At 39.4% G+C, this 21,953-nt stretch overlaps 3 protein-coding genes across 6 annotated transcripts in view; 1 reads left to right on the top strand and 2 right to left on the bottom strand.

Moving 5' to 3' along the window:
- Nucleotides 1-10,027, bottom strand: part of LOC138033043 (ankyrin repeat domain-containing protein 60-like) — an 11,917-nt gene extending 1,890 nt beyond the window's left edge. Inside the window, exons 1-4 of the mRNA XM_068880785.1 lie at nt 9,876-10,027; nt 8,310-8,464; nt 2,618-2,854; nt 1,031-1,258 (exon numbers count right to left, since the gene is read on the bottom strand). Coding sequence (XP_068736886.1) covers nt 1,031-1,258; nt 2,618-2,854; nt 8,310-8,464; nt 9,876-10,027 — 772 coding nt within the window. The remainder of the gene's footprint in view (nt 1-1,030; nt 1,259-2,617; nt 2,855-8,309; nt 8,465-9,875) is intronic.
- Nucleotides 10,028-11,589: 1,562 nt separating this feature from the next.
- Nucleotides 11,590-17,240, top strand: LOC138031908 (uncharacterized). Its single transcript, XM_068879517.1, has 5 exons — nt 11,590-11,902; nt 13,628-13,777; nt 14,603-14,837; nt 15,124-15,224; nt 17,047-17,240. The coding sequence occupies exons 1-5, from the start codon at nt 11,590-11,592 to the stop codon at nt 17,238-17,240; spliced, it is 993 nt and encodes a 330-aa protein (XP_068735618.1).
- Nucleotides 17,241-17,478: 238 nt separating this feature from the next.
- LOC138033710 (polyunsaturated fatty acid lipoxygenase ALOX15B-like) overlaps nt 17,479-21,953 on the bottom strand; it is a 32,178-nt gene continuing 27,703 nt past the window's right edge. For 3 of the 4 annotated variants that reach the window (XM_068881505.1, XM_068881504.1, XM_068881507.1), the window contains one exon: nt 17,480-19,880. The gene's annotated coding sequence lies outside the window, so the exon portion shown is untranslated. Of the gene's footprint in view, nt 19,881-21,953 lie in introns of all 4 variants that reach the window. The other variant, XM_068881502.1, reaches the window with a different exon arrangement.

Genomic DNA, 21,953 nt, shown 5'->3' on the forward strand with positions numbered 1-21,953 from the left:
CACAGTGTAAGCCCCGTTCGTATTCAGGCATGGCTAAGAGGCTTTATGGTCAAATTTCATGGCTCTTTGTCTCACAAGTCTCAACGGATATTTCTAAACAAAACAATGTTTAAATTTAACCATAAAGACTCGTACCAATGTGTGAATATTGATATATCGAACGTGGCCAAAAACATTTCAAAATGCCGACCTTTCGTGAGGGAAAGCTCGCTAGAAAGAAGAATGGCCGTTTTCAGAGCACAGCAGTAAAGAGCAAAACAAGAAACGTTTTGGACTCTCACAAAACAAAACGTCGAGTGATAGCCTTGATAATGCTAAAGAAGATTTAAGTCCGACTGTGAAAGTGAAACCGCGCTATCGGGGAGACGTGTTGTCGAGGGGTCGAGCTTGGTTTGCTTTCTGTTTTCTCCTAAACGAGGTTGGTGACGTATTTTTTTTTTGTCATAATTTTATTCTCTTACTCATCTTCTTTGCGCTGTAAAAAAATTACAAAAAATTTACGTCAGAAAAAAAAGTTACAGGAAAGATAGTATTCGTAGCCATCACTCGTGGACACAAAATTGTCTCCTCGAGATCACGCACCCGAAGAACATTTGTAGTCAGTGCCTTTTCAAGACTTGTGCCTGTGCCATAAAACAAACATTAAATTATTCCTTTTGAGCAACACAATTCACCTGTTTTGTTATTTCAAGAATTACGTCAAAGCTGTGCTTCCTGTTCGTGCAAAACGTAGCCTGAACCGATGGAATAAACTTGTCCTTGATAGATGAAGGCGCAATGATTAAATGAGTAACTTGAGCAAGTTATGTCTCTCAAAAGAGCTTGGTGACCTACTTTTTTAATTGCACATTTCGAGTCACCATAATATAGGGAACAATCGAGAAAAGTTTTAAAAAAATCTTACGACAACTTCTATTACTAAGGAATCACCTTAAGGCTGAAATTATAATTCGGAGCCTAAGTGTATGGTTGGGCAATTTTTCAAGGGGTCAATCACAAGTGAAACTGACAATAGAACATTTCCTTCTACCTTTTAAATATGCTGGAAATGCCGAGTCGTATTTCTGAAATTCTCTTAGTGGAACACGCCCTCTCATAGAGTCGTCCAATCCTTGTCTTCCTAAGCGCTCTTTGAGTTGTGTTACTAACATCCTCCAGCCATCTTTTCTCGTCAACTGCTGAGCAACATTCAGAAATGTGTTTCTGCGTACACAGTTTTCGCGATATTTATCCTCCTCTTGTATCCCTTTGGCCTTTCCTTCAGCAAAAAAAGAAGAAACTCACGATAACCTGCTCACATAAAAGAGTTGAGTATGTTTAGAAGTAATTTCGTTAAACATGTATAACGTTACTAGCATTCGCACTTCACGAATGCACCCAGTTAAACAGGTTTTAAAATGAAGCGTGTTTAACGCATTATCTCGTAAGTTATTTTACCTTGTTTAAACAAGACGGCGGACGAAAGCTTAAACAAACGGGGTTGCACTTGAAAGCAAGAAACTCTGCTACTATGGTATTAAATTTTGGCTTAAAAGGCTGCAAAAATGTCTGAAAATAAACATCATTCTAATTTGTTTTTTTACTAGTAGTAGTAGTAGTAGTAGTAGTAGTAGTAGTAGTAGTAGTAGTAGTAGTAGTAGTAGTAGTAGTAGTAGTAGTAGTGGTAGTCGCAGTGATAGTAGTAGTAGTAGTAGTAGTAGTAGTAGTAGTAGTAGGTGGTAGTAGTAGTAGTGGTAGACGTGGCGTTGGCAGTGGTAGTGGTAGTGGTAGTGGCAGTGGTAGTGGTGGTGGTGGTGATGGCCGTGGTAGTGCGGGAGGCAGTGCCGCCCGGTGGTTAGGGCGCTTGCCTTGAGAACAGGGGATCCCGGGTTCAAGACACGTCCTGACCACTGGTTGAAATTTTTCCTGGTAGTCCCTGGTTCAACTTCTCAGCTGCAGTTGTAAATAGCTAACTAGTTTGCCTCCGGCCAGTTGGGAATCTTAAAACTTGTTGCTGAATGTTCTGTTCTGTTGTGAATGTTTCATTGGCCCTAAAAAGCCCCAATGGGAAGTGGTCAATTAAGTATGCATTGTATTGTGGTTGTGGTGGTGGTAGTGGTAGTGGTGGTGGTCATCGTGGTGATCGTGGCAGTGGCAGTGGTAGTGGTAGTGGTTGTGGTGGTGGCGGTGGTGGTAGTGGTAGTTGTGATGGTTGTGGTTGTGGTTGTGGTTGTGGTAGTGGTAGTGGTGGTGGTCATCGTGGTGATCGTGGCAGTGGCAGTGGTAGTGGTAGTGGTAGTGGTAGTGGCAGTGGTAGTGGTAGTGGTAGTGGTAGTGGTAGTGGTAGTGATAGTGGTAGTGGTAGTGATAGTGGTAGTGGTAGTGGTAGTGGTAGTCGCAGTGGTAGTCATAGTGGTGGTCGTGGTGGTGGTCGTGGTCGTGATCGTGGCAGTGACAGTGGCAGTGGCAGTGGTAGTGGTAGTGGTAATGGTAACGGTACTGGTAGTGGTAATGGTAGTGGTAACAGTAGTGGCTGTGGCAGTGGCAGTGGCAGTGGCAGTGGTAGTCGTAGTCGTAGTCGTAGTCGTAGTCGCACTAGCAATAGTAGTAGCAGTAGTAATACGGAGTACAACCTTACCTATAAGAAGGTTGACACAATTAACCCTCTTTTTGAAAATCGCCACATGTATTGCTGATCTTCCAGAGGGCATTTTACGAGAAGCAGTGATACCAAAATCTATCAGTCTGGACACCACGTGAGCGTGTCCACGGTGAGACGCTATGAACAGCGCAACGTAGCCGCGGTGGTTAAATGCCATTTGCTTGAAAAAACCACGTCCAGCCACAACTTGTCTGATGTGAGAGTTCATGACTCCTATACAAAATAAAGTGAAAAGTAATGAATTGACTTAAGAGGACAAAAAAGGATAGGACCTCATGGTAGAGGATATGCTTATGGCCTGCGAAGACGCTCTTACGACGAATGGTATGCGTAATCAAAAAGTAATCATGTAACTATTCCAGACTGTTATTTTCATAGGTCCCTATGACCTGTATGTTAAAATGTTATTAGGGCTAGGTGTATTTCATTACCAACCATACGCAGGTCTGCAAGAGTAACAAGATCATGCCATGCCAGTAATGCTACTATCTATACTACCAAGAGATGTAGAATTTTAACTTACAAGCGTTCATTCTTTATACGTACAAGCAGGATCTGGAATTCTCTCCCTACCTACATTAGAGACAATTCTTTTTTACTCGCTTCGTTTAAAAACAAACTTATTGAATATTATACAAATGCTCTCTTGAACCTTTACAACCCGGACAATCCTAAAACATGGAAATCTGTTTGTCCTAAATGTAATATGGCCCGACCCCTTCTTAAATATATAACTTGCTGTTTTTAACTACTTAAAGGGGCTAGGTCACGCAATTTTAGGTAATTTTGTTTCATTTTGTTAATTATGAGCTCTAAACGTCAAATTGGCAGAGCAAGAGTCTTTCATTTGCAAAATCACGGCCACATAACAACTGAGAATGATTTTCCAGCTTTGTAAATGACATTTTGATAAAGATTGATATAAATTTGAAAAAAGGTGGGCCGACGTTTTTCAAATTCAACCAAATTCAATCCACTTCAATCCTCTCCAGTTTTGTCCATCCATGTCCCTTCTTGGCTTCCCTGTGTTTTGCTAGAGTTCTTCTATAGTTTTGAACAGTTATTTTGATATTTTAGTTAATTCTATGACCATTCGATCAGTGCTGAAATTGCCTAAACTTGCGTGACCTAGCCCCTTTAAGCTTAATATTTTTGTAATTCAGTATTTCTTTTTGGGACCACAGTATTATTGGTTATGCTGTTGTGGCCTCCCTGCCCCACATTTGTTGGGACGAAGTCAAGTAAAATAAAATAAAATAAAATCTATTGTTTCGTTATCCAATCACAGACCGTTTTATTTTTTTCCGCGTCGGAAAAATAGAAAAAGTTGCTCAATAGGTCTTTCCTGTTACTCCCCTGCTAAGTATTGCCTTTGTTCGTAGAGCCTTCTCCGCGTACCTTTAGAAGGTTTATGGGGGTAGTAGAAAGGCGTAGACTTTAACCGGTAGACACAGCAGAATATTTAATTTACCTGCAATGGCGTTGGAGTTATTGTAACGCGAATGGCGTATCAGTGGATCTTTAAACAAAATATACCCTTATGAAGCTCAAGAATGGAACGTCAATTGGATAAACAAGACAGGCAGTGAAAATAAATATCCGGAATCTTAAAAGCGGTGACTAATGGACTTCGACAACAACTGCATCTTTCACCCGTCGAGCCATATCAAAGTGATATTTTACTAACTGTGATGTTATGTACAACACTGAAACCAAATGGAAAATTCTCTGGTAACTTTTTTGGTTGTATATGGGTTTAGCAAACTCAGAGAAGGAATCGAACACCTTGAGTTTCTGTTGTCTGGATATTTATATTTATTTGTACTCAACTTTGCACAGTCCTTAGGTAAAAAAAACAATTGGGCATTTCACTAATTGTTGTTAGTCAAGAATTTTTTGAAAGGAAGCTTGCTGTCCATTTGTTGCTTCATTATTACAGGAAAGGGTTCTTCAGACTAAGCGGTTTGATCCTGAACACTGGTGAGCAATTTATTTAGTTGCATATGGGTTTTTTTTACACGGAGTGTCACGCCTTTTTGCACGCACCCAATAAAATGGGAAGGTTTTTATTCTTTTCAATAGCAAATGTGTTGTTTGTTTCAACACATTTTTTGGATGAAAAAGGTTTTTGTGAGATTTTTCTGTCTTTGGGAATTGATCGTGTTCGAAATGATTCGAATTTAACTAATTTGCATATGTGGGTTGGTATTTGATGTGCGAGTTGTTTTCATGAAGATGACAAGATTTTTTAGCCATTTTGTACTTCGAGTGTTCTTTCTTGCAATGAATGATTAATACGCAGCCATAGTTTTGCACGTCAGAAAATATTTGTTTAGTCATTCTAGTGTAAAATGAAGTTTATTTCTTTAAGTTTATCTGCCGCGCATTCAGATGAATTTTTCTTGATCAAATTTAATTTATGCAACAGTTATTTACAAGCAAAAAGCTATTTCAACAAGGAGCTATTTAGAAACGAAATAGTGTTTCGTTTCCGGAATGGTAAGGGCGGGAGAAAAGATAGAATATGTTGATTTGGCTCACTCTATTGGCCATATTTCGAATAACTACTCACTATCTTTACATTACCAATAGCATGGAAAGCGATACTTTGGATTTTCAACGGTCTATCGCTTCAGTCTAACCCTAAATCATTCAGGTAGCCAAAGCTTTTTATTTGTCGTCCATTTCCATCGCTTTTTGTGTTGATCACGTTTATATCTTGCTATACTTTGGGTTCATGTGTTCATGACTCGAAGATGTTTAGGTTTTTAATTACAAACTCTTGTTTGGTTGGCCACTACACCTCACTGTGTAAGTACTTTATCCTGAAGTCAAAATAGATACGTTTCGTTTCTGAGGAAACGAAACAAAACTAAGTAGTTTCGTTTCTGGACTTAGCAGCTATGGGGATGATGAGAAATATGATCCGCTGGCCTGCTTCTTCCACTGTAGGATTTACCAGGAGTACTTATTAGATTCCTGGGCTTTTTTCTTTGTTATTTTCGGATTGGCCCAGCCAGCATTACTCCAAGGAAAATCCAAACCTAGTGCGCTCTGTTTTTGTGTAACATGTACCACAGGCAACCCAGTCTACGCTCACGGAGCGTCTAGTTTCAAACATTTGTTTTGAAAATCTATTAATTTCAAAAACAAGTACAAAATGGCTCTCAACTGTAATCTGTACGTTCACAATCACGACTAAAACATGACGAGACAAAAAACTTTATTTAATTTCCATGGACATTTAACGTTACATTGCAACCTTCCAAGTTGAAATCACAAAAGGAAGCCGGAAGTCCGAATTTTGTGGACATCATATTTTTTTAATACACTGCCTGCAGCTGGTTCCAACGTTGCCACTTTAGACAATCGAACTTTTATCTGCTCTTCAAAAATACGAGCTACCCATTTATTTTTAGCGGAGCTACGCGCGCGAAGCCTGCCAGCGGATCACCATGGGTAAGAGTTTTTTGGGAAATCTATCGATGCGAGAAATTTTAGCTATGACGTCAGCGTACACCGTCCATACAGACTGTCGGGGTGGAAGCAGGGAGGCAAGACAGCCTCTGGGGACGGGAGTGTTCGGGCATTTTCAACTTCATTGCGCGCGTGACCTCCCGTTTTGGGTGGATCTTCACTGACAGTTTAATAGTTTGAGTATGTTATGGTTTGTAAACCTCTGCACAGTGTCTATTTTTTGTGCTCGTTGACAGAGATAAAGCAGTTGCTCGTTACCGTGCGGGAAATATCATTTATTTTGCGAGGGAAAACACAATTTAAAAGACGCGGTTTGTTTGTTCTCGTGATTAAGTTAGCTTACCCAAAGTATGGTTTGTATTTTTGGAGATCGGTACGTTTTTCGTGCGTAAAAATAACCCGAGAGCTTCGTTTTTAGGCTTGGCTAAATTGGCTAAATCTGCATATTATAATGGGTAGACTTCGAAACAGCACTTGCCAAACAATCTTCAAATGTCAAAAAACTTCAGAATACCCGGCTACATCTAACTTCGTTTGTCTTCCAGGTGGCAACGTCTTGAAAATTAAAATAGAATTTGGCTTTGGAATTGAAAGATTTTAATCACCCAGGATGCAAGTTAACCCACAATTCAAATCCTAAAATGATAATTTTCTTTTTTGCGCTTCAAAATATTATATTCAGTACTTTACTCACCATTCCACTACCACATGTGCCTCGTCTATAACTCATTAATTTCAATACATTATTTATACTTAACTTACTCGCGAGCAGACAAAATTCGAGGAGGAACTTCAAAAGACTCCTCGATTTTTGAGGTTGAGAAATCGGTCTTTTTGCCACAGCTGTAATAGTGATCCTTGAGAACCCGAAAATTCAAGTGTCCTCTAAGCTTTTTCCCTAACTTTTCTAGAGCGAAGTCCAACACACAATGAAAGTTTTGCATTTTGTCGACCACTTAAGTCGGCCATTTGTCATCAAATTTCATGCAGACGCAGACAAACGGATTTAGTGATTCCGGTTTTGGATTCTTCCAGAGCCTCCCCCGCCCTTTCCGCTGGAGAAAGTTAACGGAGGTTCTGGAAACGAGATTGTGCTCAACCCTAGGTAGCCAAAGGGTGACAATATGTCATTTTGTCGTGACTTGACAAGGGCAAGGCTTTTTTTTTCAACTTTGTGTCGTCCAATGTGTCCGCCGTACACGCAAACATCTTGGGAGATAAAAGTCCGTCCGGAAAGCATGTCACGATTTCTGTAACCTTTATTTTCTCTTGAATAAATTCCACTCGCATTTTGATTGAAAATGGACTATTAAAAGTAAAGTAAAGTGGTGCATTTATATAGCGCCCTTATCACAAACGTCTCAAAGGCGCTTTACAATGATGAATTTACCCCCAGCGGACTAGAAGCATACACAGACGCAAATGGCAGCCGCTTCTAAGCAGACCATGCATGCTGGTACTCATTTTACCGACCTCGGAAGGATGGAAAGCTGAGTGAACTTTAGCGGGAAAGAAGGTCGCCAAATATTCCAGTCTCGGCAGAACCGGGAATGGAACCCGGGACCTTAGGGTTGGAAGGCAGAGATCTTACCACTGCGCCAATCCCTCCGCTCTACCCAACTGTTTGCATGTCGGAGCTGGTCAGAGGTCGTTAGGACACTGGGTTGCCTAGTATGCGTGGTGCAGGACGAAAATCATCATTTTCAAAATGCGAAAGTTTTTGAAAACTGGAAGAACACTGTACAGAGACTAAGACTAATGACAACTTCTATAAAGGCTGTGAGGAAGAATTTAAAGGTTCACAAAAAGAAGTAACACAAAGAGGGGTACACAAGCCGGTGATGGAGTTTTTCAACTTTAGAGCGGTTTTCAATTGAGTGTCGAAAGTAATTAGATAATTACTTTGGTTTATGATTATTTCACTCAGTGATTGGTTCAAAGTTCTCGCGCCATTTTTTCAACCAATCAGAAGTAAAACCAAAACCAATGGTGGCTCACGCGTGCACATTTTCCCGCGCTTTGTGTCGGCTACGTGTAATTACCTCGAAATTTGATTGGTTTGCCGGATTGTCTCAGTCCTTTTTGATTGGCCAAAGTAATTACTTTGCTTTTGGTTTTACGACACTCAATTGAAACTCGCTCTAGCACAATTCTTACTGGGATTTATTGGTTTTGTAGTTTTTTTCCCTACCTTTCACGTCACCATAATAGGCGGCATTCATCAGAGAGATCCAATGTGGCCAGAGCTTTATTTTAAAAGTTGAATTGGGTACCACGTGAAAAAAAGATAAGTTCTTTTTGTCATCCATGTCCATGTCATCAAGATACGTTAGACGTTGAAGATGGCTTTTAACAAGAGAGAAAATCGAGTTAAACACGGAGAACTTCAACTTAGTTTCAACACATCAAGGCAAATCCAATCAGGGATTTAGCAACCATCTCCACTGATTCCTTGAGTCACCTATTCCCGAGTAAATTTATTTTTAAGAACAGGTTTTTCCCTTGAAAAGTATATTTGCCTTGACCCTGAGATAGATATGTTTTGATTGGCTTTTATAACAGTGGGTGTGCTAAATCTCCCAAAGGAGGATTTCTATAAATAAATCTACTCGGCAAAGAGTGGATAGAGAGCGGCTCCCCTTGATTGGCTCTTCCAGGTGATCTGATGACGTAATTTTTAGGACTGGTAAGAAAACTTTTGACGCCGTATCTCACAACCGCGCGTGCCCTTAGGTGTTGTTTCCAAACTCCCTGCAGTATTTCAATCGCCAAAACTCAACGGATCATTCCGTGTCTACCACATTTCCTGTTCCTGAATGAACATTCAAGTAGACCCGACGAGCTCTAATCTCGCCTCTGCCGTGTTGAATTCGAAATTAAGGCCGCGCGAGGTTGTGGGATACGGCGTTCAAATTTTTCTCCCCAGTCCTCCGAATTACGTCACCAGGTCACCTGGCTGTAAATTAAGTGATTATCAGGTCTGCAGCGTCAATGAAACCGCGTCTTTCAAAATTGCAAGATCGCATTTTTATAACTTGGTAGAGATTGTTCCAGTTTATTTAACCTCTACAAACAAGCGGAACAACCCACTAAATGTTTGTTAAGAAAAAAGGTTAAGTTTTATTGAAGAATTTGTTTACTTTTTCATCTTTAAATGCCTTTTAACGCTTTTTTCATGTTTTTGATGAAATGAACGCTGATTGCTTCCTATTAAGTGCCATTTGCAATTGAGAGTTTTTAAAAGTTAGGGATAAGATAGCGTAAGAAGAAAGAAAAATGGACTGTTTTCAGCTCGAAGCTTTTTTCAAGAGCTTGTCATTCTTACCGATGCATTTCACGAGGACTACCCAACAGAGATCAGGTTTAATTGAACTTGAAATTTGATTAGTTCATTTTCAGATTGGCAGACAACCCTAACCCTAACCCTAACCCAGCTACCAGTTACTTGTTACCTGTTACCTGTTACCTGTTACCAGTTATCTTTTACCAGTTACTAGCTACCAGTTACCAGACCCGGAGCAACAAAACACAGTACCTTTTAAGATTCCCTACTGGCCGGAGACATACCAGTTCGCAACGCTATTTCTCTCGATTGAATCGTTACGCAAGCTTCAAATGCAACTGTATACAAATATAAGTTCTTGGCTGAGGTTAACTTATTTCATAAAAGTATTTTCCACTATTTTGGTGTAGAGAGTAGCGCCTTGACAACAAAACAAATCCGAACTTGTCTCGAACCCCGAAGTGTTACACTTACCGCGGAAATCCTGTCAACACTTCTATCCGATCTTTCAATTCTAAGACTCCCGTGGATGAGAATACATCGCTTATTTCGATCTTTTCGTCGAATGGAAGAACAATTTTAACCGTAAAAGCACGGTTCCTATCACAAGTAGGCTGTCGCACCATCGCTGTTTGCTGGATTATCAGAGAAGTGCTCGATTTGCGCGTGCACCGTACCGTGATTGATGACGCAATCAAGAAGATTGGCTGCGCGCGATCAAGGTGATTCCTTAGAATTCCATTGCGCATCCTCGCTGAGCGTAGATTCTTGCGCAATAGCGCGCTTGAAGAAAACTTAAATGTTATTTTTTTTTATTTTTTCAACTTAATGTAGGAATGTACTTGGGGACCTTTTTGCGCATAAATTTCATTCAGTAGGACAACTTGTTAGCGCTCGGCAACTTTCTTGTTTTTGACGGTAAAGCAGGTCTGGACTATCGCCAAATTTCATGAACATCTTTGTCCACTAACTTCTGGGTATTGTCAAGTTACCTTGTTTTCCTTATATATAATGCAAGTCACCGACTTCAGAGAAATAAATGTAGAATACTGACCAACGAGGGGTATGCTACGGTACCATGGCATCAGATACGACTCGGACGTCAAACATCATCAAGACTCTGTCATGAGCTTGGCTCGACTTCTCTGACAAGGACCATAAATTTTTCACGAATGAATTGTTTGTGCTAAGTGTATCTTCTAGTAACAGACCTTTGTGGAAAGACTTGTCACAATTTGATATGGATACTAGCCCCAAATAATTTTATCTCTTTAGTTCCGTGCACAAAAAATAAAATAAAATGTGTCAGCTGAAATCTTTCGTTGAATGTAAGACTGACGTTTATGTGTTATTTATTTCTTCATTATTTCTTCACCTTTTCTTTTTCCCTCTAGCGTGTACATTTCAAGAAAGAATTTTTTTGGAATTTAAGGGCTTCCTCAGTTTGAATTTACATCTAAGCTTCGGATCCAAAAGATGTGCTTCGTATGTTCCGAACTGAATTGTTGCCATAGTCGACTTTATTTAGTTAATAAGTTTTCCTGTTGAGTTAAACTCAGTCAAACTCATTTTCAGCAAAACATATTAATTATGAATATCTTAAATTTGCATGAACATAATTACTTTAACTTGGACTTGATAGTTGGTAGAGCAGTGCCTCAATATCGCAGCGTTTTCAGGATTTCCTTTGGCTACTGTTCAAGCAACGTCCAAAGCCTCAATCATCTATATAAATCTTAATATGCTTCTTTCGGTACTTCAAATATATGTCTTTCATATGCATTAAGTTACTTACGTACTTACTTACTTACTTACTTACTTACTTACAATTTGGCAAAAAAATAATCACGTTATAAGATGCTAATGAATATTTGATTACAAACTGCTGATTAAAATAACAGAACATGTGGCACTCTGCACAATTATAAAGAAACACAAATTGACATAAATTGATAAAAATTCGAGTTATGAACCAGCTCTCGTAACGTAAAACGCGATTGGTTCGCTACCCTAAAACAACAGACTAAACAATTGAAACAGTGACTTAGACTTAAAATAATAGAAGCTGCTTGCGATACCAAACAATAGCAGGTCACCAGAGCGGGTAAACAACTGAAAAATTCAGCTGTTAACGTTATACTCAAGTATAAGTATACGTTAAAGGCAGTTTGTTTCATAAGTAAGAAAGATGCTCTGGTTACGCATGTTGAATGTTCAGATATTTCTTTTGGTTGTTCAGTCAAATTATACCGCACAACAGTGCAGTCAAAGCACTCTACAAACGCGCTATGGGTTCGTTCTAAAAGGCCATGCATTTCTCTCCTTCATATCAGAGAAGCTGGTGTTCTGTACTATCGCATGCAACACCAATCCAGCCTGTCAGAGTCTCAACTACAACCTCGCAAACAAAACGTGTGACTTTAACTCTGAGTTCAGCAAAAGTCAACCTGACAGCCTTCACAAAAGTGATTTTCACGTTTATGCCGATAACCCTGATCGAGGTAAGAATTTTGCGTTATTGCTAGAGAGACTTTTTTTTTCACAAAACGGTAAAGTGAAAATTTTCGGATTATTTATGAGCGGTAATGTTAAATTTCTGAACTTGCGTGGAAAGACAGCAGAAGCATGACCGTGTTAAGAAACCCAGACGCAACTACCTGGAAATTGTTCCTTAAGATATTTTGTCATTTTTCCCCTGTTCCCCAGTTCAAATTATCCATATTCTTTTTTTCCCCAAAACCCCTGGGAGGGGCTCATCTGTACCAATATTCACTATTTGCTCACGTTACAGTGAATTTGCACAATCCAAGCTGACATCTAAGTAGAGGAGTGTCTGCAGGTTCTAATTGTTCTGACACAAAGAACTGGAACACGACAAAATTATCGAAGATGGCAGTGCTTCAACAATAACATCAACAACAGCCTTTATTTAAACACAACACTAGGACCACCATTACATTGAAAATTAGAAGAAATCGTTTAAAATTATACAGAGTACTGGCTCCCCGAATAACCATAGGGGCTAGAGGGGGGGGGGGGGGGGGGGGGGCATGCAGCCATTGGAGTATAACGGAAATAAACAGATTACAGCAAAGGTTGATCATCAAATGACCTAACGACGACATATGAATACAAGCACAGACACACACAACCGCAGTACTAACTCGCTTGGGAGATTCTAAAGTTAAATTAGCCAAGCGAGGCTGAAATATATTTTTTTCAAACTCTTTCATTTAAACTAAATCCAAAGAAATTAAATTGCAAGCATTCCTTTTTTTGATGCAGTGTTAAGTCATCTTTTTGATAAAGAGGAGATTCCCTGAAATGGTAAAGACAATAGCTTTGCTGACTTTGTTTGCCTTCTCCTTGACAAAGATGAGCCCTTGAACGATGTATGCTCCACCTTCACCCTAAAAATCAACGCTATCTATTCTAGTTTAATTTCTAAACAATTTATGATCACTTCACTTGAGAGGCGCGGTGGCCTCATGGTTAGTGTGCTCGACTCCGGAGCGAGTGTCCGGGTTCGGGTCCTCGCCGGGACATTGTGTTGTGTTTTTAGGCAAGACACTTTACTCTCACGGTGCCTCTCTCCACCCAGGTGTATAAATGGGTACCGGCGAATTTAATTCTGGGGGGTGGGAGTAACCCTGCGATGTACTGGCATCTCATCCACGGGGGAGTAGAAATACTCCTAGTCGTTTCATGCCATGGAAACCAGGATAACCCCTGGCCTGATGGCCCTTCTGGCTCGTATGCAGAGACTTAACTGATTAGAGTGTAATGTGAAGTGCTAGTTTTGTACCCCATATGAAACATGTGAGCGTTAGCCCTACTAATGGAAATGGGCCCACACAAGGACAGAGAAAAACTCTGACCAGGGTTTTTTCACTTGTAGAAGGAGCTAGATTATAGCCAGTAGACGGGATAAGCCTGTCACTATCAGTTATGGTTATAATAAGGCGAACAGATATTTCCCGAAGGCGAAATGTTCTCGTTGCCCTTGGCCTGTCGAAGGTTCCTTATAAAAAAGGGGTAATCAAAGGGGCACGACAACCTCCATACAATGTTCATGATCGGATTGGAAGTTACGGAAAATTACTTTTTCAATTTCCTTTGCGATTGTTGTCTTTCACTACATATTTGCTTTCAGACCTGAAATGAAATTTAGCCAACCAATCAAACTATATTTGAGTTCAGCTGGGCTTTCTTTCCTGTCTTCTTAGGCAAGAAAGGGTCTTCAGACCTATCACCGGGCCTGTCATGCAAGAACATTAAAGATAGCGGTGATTTCAGCACTAGTGGAACGTACTGGATAAGGCCAGCCCATTCTAGCGCTGCTTTCAAAGGATATTGTAACATGTCTGCTGTCGGGAGTAAGTTTTGTGTAAAGATGTACTTTAAGAAACGTTAACATCGCCTAGCGTTTTGTTTACACCATTACCGTTCGTGATTTTATATCCTCTCTATTGCAAAATTTTAACTTGGGGCCCCAACATACTGAAGCGATTCTATTCAGTTCAAAATGTATGGTGTGTTTTAAGATTGAGACGTTACAAAAAAAATCAAAGGCGCGGAATTTTTTATCGCAAACCAATAGGTGTGGATACGAAAACGAGGAATTTTGAAAACTATCATGGCTTAAATAAAAGCCGTGAGGATTTCTGAGCGTTTTAGGATAAGTTAGTAAGTAAATAAAGCATTTTGTGATATCACCGCAACACCTTCGAAAGTCACGGATTCTGTTAACTATTTTTGTGAGCGCGGGAAAAGTCAAATTTCGAAAAGAGGGACACTGTAATAATTAGCAAAAGGGGTGAGCTCCAAAAGTAAAGGTAGAAAATATGTCAACGCCGGACGATTTTACTTGTCAAAATACAGGAAAATCATCTGTTAGAAGACCAGTAAATATTAAATATGTAAAGGTGGGGGTGGTTGCTGTGTATTACTTGTTTTAAATTTCATGGAGGGAGAAGGCATGATGAAACTATCACAGTTCTTGAAGAGGAGGTTTATCTATCTTTACGGCCTTTCAGACGTTTTCAAACAAGCCTCTCTAAAAAAATATTACAGTTCAACAGTTGCTCTAAAATATTGTTTTCCTTGTATAGGGGCTAGATCTTTCCTCCACAAAGTGTCACGTGACGACTAGAACAACGATTCCTGAATGGTTGACTAAATGTGCCATTTGATTTTCCTAGAATGGATGAAAGTACCTCAGTCGTGGATAGCTGATAGTTTGTCTGGGGGCGTCACACTGACGTACAGCGGAGGAGACAACGGGCTCACCATATCAGGTCAAGTGACGTCATACGGCTGTGGACGTGGATCTCCTTCAGGGGCTTTGACCCTTCTCAAAGGATATTGGACCAAAATAAAGTATACACAAGAGTTCAGAGGACGGGCGTCATGCTGGAGTGTTTTTGGAGACAATACGTGAGTTAAGACCGCTACTGTATTTCGTATTGATAGAAAGAAGCCAAAATTGGAGCAAAGCTGAAATTGTTCTCAAGAGTTAATAAAATAGGTCCCAAAAGTTGCCAAAAATGGATCTTTACTTAAAAAGAGTTGAAAGAGAGAAGTGATTCTCGCACTTAAAAAATCATATCGTCATCACAATGGTCAAAATGCTGTGGACTCGACATAAACTCGGAAATGACCTATCGAGAAAGATGCAGGTAAAAATTTCACCCCACGATTGCCGCATGTTTTTCTCTCATAGAAAAGGCGGTGTGTCTACAGGGGACCATCCAACAGGATTGTATTCCTTCAATGAATCTGCCGGAGATTCTATTTCAAATGAATACTACATGGGAGGAAACTGTAAGTCATTAGAATTTTAAACCACGTCAGTGTAAAGAGTGCGCAAACAAAAGGTATCGGCGTTTTGGAAGCTTTTGAAAAAAGTGTACAAATCTCTAATTCTAGGCCGTTTCTCACGCGCGTTATTTTGCAAAGAAAAATTGTAGGATCCTTCAAAACGCAGTGCATACTAATTAGACCACGATATGACTTCTACTTCTTAGTTTCTTTGGCTCGCGTAATTTGCATAAAAAATTGGCCATTTTGACAATTTTACCTTCAAGTTGGTCCGGCTTAGAAAAATGACTTTTTTTTGAAGAACTTGTCATCTCCTTAATTCTAGGCCTTTTTTCGTTTTTTTTTTTTTTTTTTTTGCACAGAAAAATTTCAAGAATCAATGCATGCCAATTAATCATGTTCGTTTACTTGTTATTTGAGCTCCTTGAAGTGTGCCTAAAAATCGCCCATGTTTGGCAGTTGTCGAAAAAATTCCTATTTTCGATACTTTTGGAAAACTCATCACATCCTTAATTCTAGGCCGTTTTCCGGGCGGTTTTTTGCATAGGAAAGTCTACAATCCGTGGTAAATCTCGAGAAACTGATTTTAGACAAGAGGTTATGGATAATCTCTTGTTTTAGACGATTTTGTAAACTGGCCAAAAGTGATTTTTACAACATTGCCCGGCTGAATGATTTCCTCAAAGCAAAATGTTCGCAGTCACCAAATCTTTGAGTAGCTTTGGTCACTGTGCACATTTTGCCTTTCACCTTTTGCATAATAAAATTTCGTATTCTCTCTTTTCCTTCTGTCCTCGTAATGTATCGTACTGTTGAATTGGTGCTATAACAAAAAAAGTCACTTCCTTTTTTCCTTCAGATTTTGAAAGTGTGTTTTGTTAACACCTGACTGTCAAAATTTTGAGATTTGATTTTTATCCAAAGGCTATTTACTTTAAGTGCAAGTTTTGAATTTCACAGTCTGCCATTACTCACGCTCAAAACTGACCGACTAGAACTCAGAGGGTTGGATCTATGGAAAAGTAGAAAAGTTACGTCCTCCACTGAATAGCTTAAAATTTCAGCGTGTAAACACAGTTCATTATGTATGCAAAGCACGAGTTTAAAAATCTGAAAGCCCGAAACTCCCGTGCTGCATATTTAACTCAGTCGCGTACAAACGCATTGAATTCTTAAACTAGCGAGTCTTTGACGTCATTTTCTCCTCGATCCGGTTCTGTCAAGATTTTAGAGTTAGCAATGGTGGACCATTAAATAGAGAAGATATCTGTTTACCAACATTGCTTTTGTTTTTCAAATGTGCCAACCATAGGAACAAAAGAACTTTTGTTTCAACAACCAATGAGGCTCTGGTTGGCACATTAATGACAATAGGACCGGTGACGTTAACGATATCTTCCCAAAGGGAAAATTCCAATTAAAATAAACCTAGTGTCTTTTTGAAATTAAGGATTTAAAACTTGGGACTCTTAAGGTTTAGTTGACATGGTTTTGAAATCCAAAGCAAAAAAGGTTTGATTTTTTTTATCATAGTACCACTTTAATGTATTTGAAAGTAGTGCAAATACATCTAATAATCACACTTTGAACTCTTACGCTGATGTCTCAAGGTGGTCCCAACAACATGCCCGCCCCGATTTTAGAACAATAGATGCTCGATCCAATCTTTCCTGAGCACCATGGCTGACCACGACTCACGTCTCTAAACGGATACAACCTCAATGTTTTATAATATTTTTCTTTCCTGGCTTTCCTTCTAATATTTTTTTGCTTTGTCGCGTGAACGGGCCTTTAAAGGCGTGACAATATTTCTTTTGCTTCACAGCTCACAAGTTCGATGGAAAGACAACTAAATGCGACAACTTACTGACGAACTTTTGGGACAATCCGAACCCAAGCGTGCGTCACGCTACGGTTATTCTTCGCCGACGTCTGAAAGCAGAAAAGGCGGGAATTTTCACAGGAACGTCATGTGGTACACCGACGTACAAAATAGAAAATGTCTTCGTCCAGTTTTAGATCACATGAAATCTCATGACCCTTTTTGCAATGTTGCTGATTTGGGAAGGAAAAATTAGCTTTCATTCTACTTTTTCACTTATTAAACAATTTGAGGTTGGGAATCATTGGATAACTCGGCCCGACGTTTTTGAAGTTTATGGCAAATCGCCTGTTACATTTATCAGTAAAGGAATTCCGCATTATCATTTTCGAGGTTTAAACTCGTGATTAACTAAAGATTTTCCCGAAACACCCTAAAATAATGTGACATAGCCCCTTTAATATCATAGACAAACAATGTTGTTAGTGTTTTGGGTGCGTTGGTTTATTTCATGCATTTAAATTACTCACATATTTGCAACCTTCTCAACATATTATACTGAATTAAAATACCAGAGCACAATATTATCCCAAAGATGCTATTCATAACTTCAAGAACTTTTGCAATGATTTTACCCTGCAAATGTGAGTCTTTGAAAAGTCTGTGTGATACAGAAGATTCCAAGAACACCGCCCCTCCCTTTGAGTGAACTGAAAGCATCGAGTCTCTAAGGCACTTATTGGGGACAATAGCCCCTTTCACGGTTCTTCTTATTTGCGTTACAATGTAGTCTAACGTGGGTGCGAGGCAATTTCGGGTTAAAACTACAAAATAGCCCGAAATTGCCTCACATACATGCTAGATTACATTGTAATGCAAATGAGAAAAAAATAACCGTGAAAAGGGCTATTTATGACTTAGTGCCGCGCCGCGTATTCAAACAGTATTTAAAAGAAACAGGTTCATTCTCACTCAAGGCAATATTACCCATTTCAAGTTGTGGACATTTCATCCAGTTTCGGTAATGCAAAGTTCCATGGCCGTCGCAAATGAAAAAAATTAACAATCATTGTCACAGAATAGACACAGCGTTATGTAAAGGCCATGTTACACGAGGCGATTTTTCTTGCAACTCGCAACGCAACGATGACGAATAAAAAACCTTTCAAGATACAGAGGGTATGTCACACGTTGGCAACTTCTTTCGCAACGCATACAATAACAAACAAGATGGCGGACGCGCTAAGTTTACGACTGCCGCCATCTTGAAATCTCCCGCGAGCGAAAAATGAGCTCTGATTGGCCCATTCTGACAAATTTGCATTGCGAGTTGCAGAGGGGATGTCACACGCAAGCAACTTGTCTCGCAACGTTGCGAAAAGTAGAGGGTCGTTCTACTTTTCTCGCAACTCGCAACGCAACAATTGCAGTTGCAAAATGGGGTGTTACACGTGAATTTTTTTCTCGCAACTTGCAACGAAACGTTTGTTGCGATGCGAGTTGCAAGAAAAATTGCCTCGTGTAACATGGCCTTAAGAGCAAAAAAGCACCACAGCGCCCGTTGGAGTAAATATGGCTGTTAAATTTTCCACCCACCACTACATAATTTCTTGAATAGCCAAAAAAAAGTTTACGATCAATGTTGAATACACAAATTGCAACAAGGAAGGACCACTTATTCCCATGCGTTATTCACTAAAATGGAAAAAAAGAACTTAACAAAAAATAGAGAGAAAAACGGGAAATGAGCACTTCTCTCTCTCATTATTAATCGCTTGACTTGCATAAATGCAGACGTAAAAGGAAGGCGTATAATTAACGTCCTGATTCTGCGGATATAACTGAGATATTCGAAACATTTGAAAATTACAAACTGATCTTAAGCATAAGAAATTCACGCACAACCTTAACCAATGCTTATCAAATTTACGTATTTGTTGCAGTTTAAACTTAATTCCCTATCAAAATACTTTAAAATCAGTTCAATCAGTTTAAACTTTTATTTCCCGTTTAATTTCATAAATTCGAACTATTTCAAACAAGAAGGATGTCAGCTCTCCTCTTATAGCATGTTTAACATTTTATCCAAACCTCATTAAATCACTGTGACAATTCTAAATTACGAACTGCGGTACTTTTCAAACTGAAACATTATAAATTTTACTTTTTTGGCTTGCAAAACAAGACTCCCCATACATTGATCCAATAATTTAAAACGATTCGATACTCAAATACATTTAAGGTAAGCAATAACCTTATCATCTTAATCCAATCATCATTGATAAATTAATAAATAAAGAGTGATAAACCAATCATTCTGACCTTATTCCGAAAGGTGTATTTCATTCTTTTCATTAGAAAATCACATTAAAACGCGTCTAACTCGTTTTGTCTCTTTAGGCAAGCCGCAAGGCAGAAGCAGATATTCGATGGACGAATTAGGGTTTTGGAAAAGAAATTGTCCAACCAAAATTCCAGGAGTTCAATATAACAAACTTACAAATAAAATTAAAGCGATGGACCTTGCGTGCAAATTTGTGCTGAAAAGAAAATGCAATCGAGGCCACATCTCAGCAGTAGTCTCAATGCCAAGATCGTTCCAGTCCTTCCGTGAAAATAGGAGATGTAACGCATTTCCTTGAAATGCCAAACGACAGGAACGCTAAAAGGACATTTGGTCGGATTTCTTGTTGCAATGCTCTCATAGTTCTGCTTCTAAAACTACCCCTCTCCAATAAATTACAAAAATAACAAAAAGCACAGGTAAAAAGCTACTAAACACACTGAACAACAGGTCTCGCAAAAATGAGATCAAACGTTGAGACTGTAAAAACCACCTAGGAAAGAAAAGAAGACTACCAATTAATCTGCTACCAATTAATAATAATTCGTTTAACATTAATACGGTTAATTCCAACCCTTTGCAGTAATAACTGAATCACAGGTCAGCACAGAAAATGCATTGCACTCTAAATGTAAATCATGATGGAGAACCATAATTCAACCGTATGCAGCAAGGTTACGTACAAATTCTCCAAACGTACTCGTTTTGAAGGTAACTTGAAAAATAAAGGTAATTTGGGGTCGATGAGCAGCGGAGAATTTTCCTTCTCTGGAGGTATGCATTAGCTAAGACAACGAAGCTTCGAGCACAGTATTGAAACTGTCTTCCTTAACGTTCGCATTATGGCCCATTGACTTAACAACAAGTCATGTTTCCTAAATGTTCTTTCCTAAACGTTTAAGGTAACTTAAAAATCCTGTTTTAGGATTTCAAATTGAGGAAAAGAGCTCCGTTTTCCGTAAACGGTGCCGGTTTAGAAGCTCGCTAAGGTATCACATTTTTTACACAGACTGCACTGGAACGAATTAATTTATCACTTATTGACTGGAGTCCATACACTTTTGTAAAAAATCCTGTACCAGCAACTGATCATGATCACTTCCCTGACTGGTTTCGAAATTGGTGAGTCATATCCTTGCAAAAGAATAGGGATTCCCCCGATTCTTTAGCAAAATTAATGAGTATTAACCGGGGTGTCCATTTTCGTTTCCCTTCGATGTACTGTCATGCGAGAAAGTCAAATTTCTGTTCTAAAATGTAGTATTCTAAGAGGCCGTGAGTTGGCCAAAATCCCATACATTCACTGTAATGTGAGCCGCGTTTTCCCCCGAGCCAAGATGGCGTCAGAAACCGTGAAAAGGTCCATTAGCATCGCGTTTACGTGAAACGACAAACGTGAAACGACAAACGTGAAACGGCAGACTGCTACTTCCCGTATTTTAACTCTTATCACTCTTTGAGAAATCGCTTAATATCTGTGGCTCACAGGCAAGCAATCAGCTAAATCAGCTTTCATTGATTTTTTTGCGAAACGCAAATGCCGAATTTCTCTGTTCTCGACACCAGACCTTTGATGAGCATACCTTTTGTCTATAGACCTTATTCCAAAATAGCCACCATTTTTGCATTCTTTTGCTTTCAAACGTAAAATGCAAAAGAATATTTAACCTTGAACGAGACCAAAAGGGCCAATTTGCAATCAAACCAAAGAATAGTAAAGACTTGTTTCCATATCTCAAAGTGTCCTTGGACGTGAGGGGCCTGGAACAACAAAACTGAAATAACCCAAAACCATACAAAAATGCTAACCTTAGGCCTAAACATTATCTAAAGCATATTGTTTAGGCCTAAGGTTAGCATTTTTGTAAAGGTTTGGGTTGTTTCAGCCATTGTACCCTTCACCCCCTACCGCCACCCCAGGTCCCTCACGTCCAAGGGCACTTTGAGATATGGAAACAAGTCTTTACCCCAAAGAATACCAAAATGGTGGCCATTTTGGAATAAGGTGTATAAATGTAAACGATCAAGCGAGGATAAGGTTGCACTTAAGTGCTAATCAAAAGCTTAAGTAGTAAATTAGGCAATAACAACTGTAATAATTATTGTCTGGTAGGAGGGTTTCCCAGGAAAACTCTCAATTTTTACAGCAAAATTGTAAACATTACCTGGTGACTATCACTGATTGTAAAATGCGCCTTTATCATTGGGTGAGGCTAAATCGCGTGGGTGGGTGGGTCGTGGGTCGTGGGTCGTGGGTGGTGGTTGGTGGGTCGACCCACGACCCACCCACCCACGCCGATTAGACACTCTCTTTATCATTCGGTGCTATATTGTCGAGGAAGGTTGACTGAAAAGCGATGAGCTGATGCTACTGATAATGCAAATTTATAAACAAAGATTTCCCTCACAAAACCGCTCCAAATGAGCCATTCTTTGGTTGCAAATGAACTCACGGAGGCCATGTTAGTGCAAAGAGAAATAGCGAAAAAGTCTTTTGGGAATTTGGTCCTATTATTATGCAATAGTTATGCTACATTTTTCTATTGTTTTGGCACCAACATGGCCG

The sequence above is a fragment of the Montipora capricornis genome, chromosome 14, assembly GCF_036669925.1.
Source record: "Montipora capricornis isolate CH-2021 chromosome 14, ASM3666992v2, whole genome shotgun sequence".
Lineage (NCBI taxonomy): Eukaryota > Metazoa > Cnidaria > Anthozoa > Scleractinia > Acroporidae > Montipora > Montipora capricornis.

Bases quoted from the DNA above. Each gene is read 5' to 3' on its own strand.
- LOC138031908 (XM_068879517.1), top strand. From the start codon at position 11,590: ATGCTCTGGTTACGCATGTTGAATGTTCAGATATTTCTTTTGGTTGTT. The intron at 13,778-14,602 runs GTAAGTTTTGTG...TGATTTTCCTAG, and splicing joins TAACATGTCTGCTGTCGGGA to AATGGATGAAAGTACCTCAG. The intron at 14,838-15,123 runs GTGAGTTAAGAC...TTTCTCTCATAG, and splicing joins AGTGTTTTTGGAGACAATAC to AAAAGGCGGTGTGTCTACAG.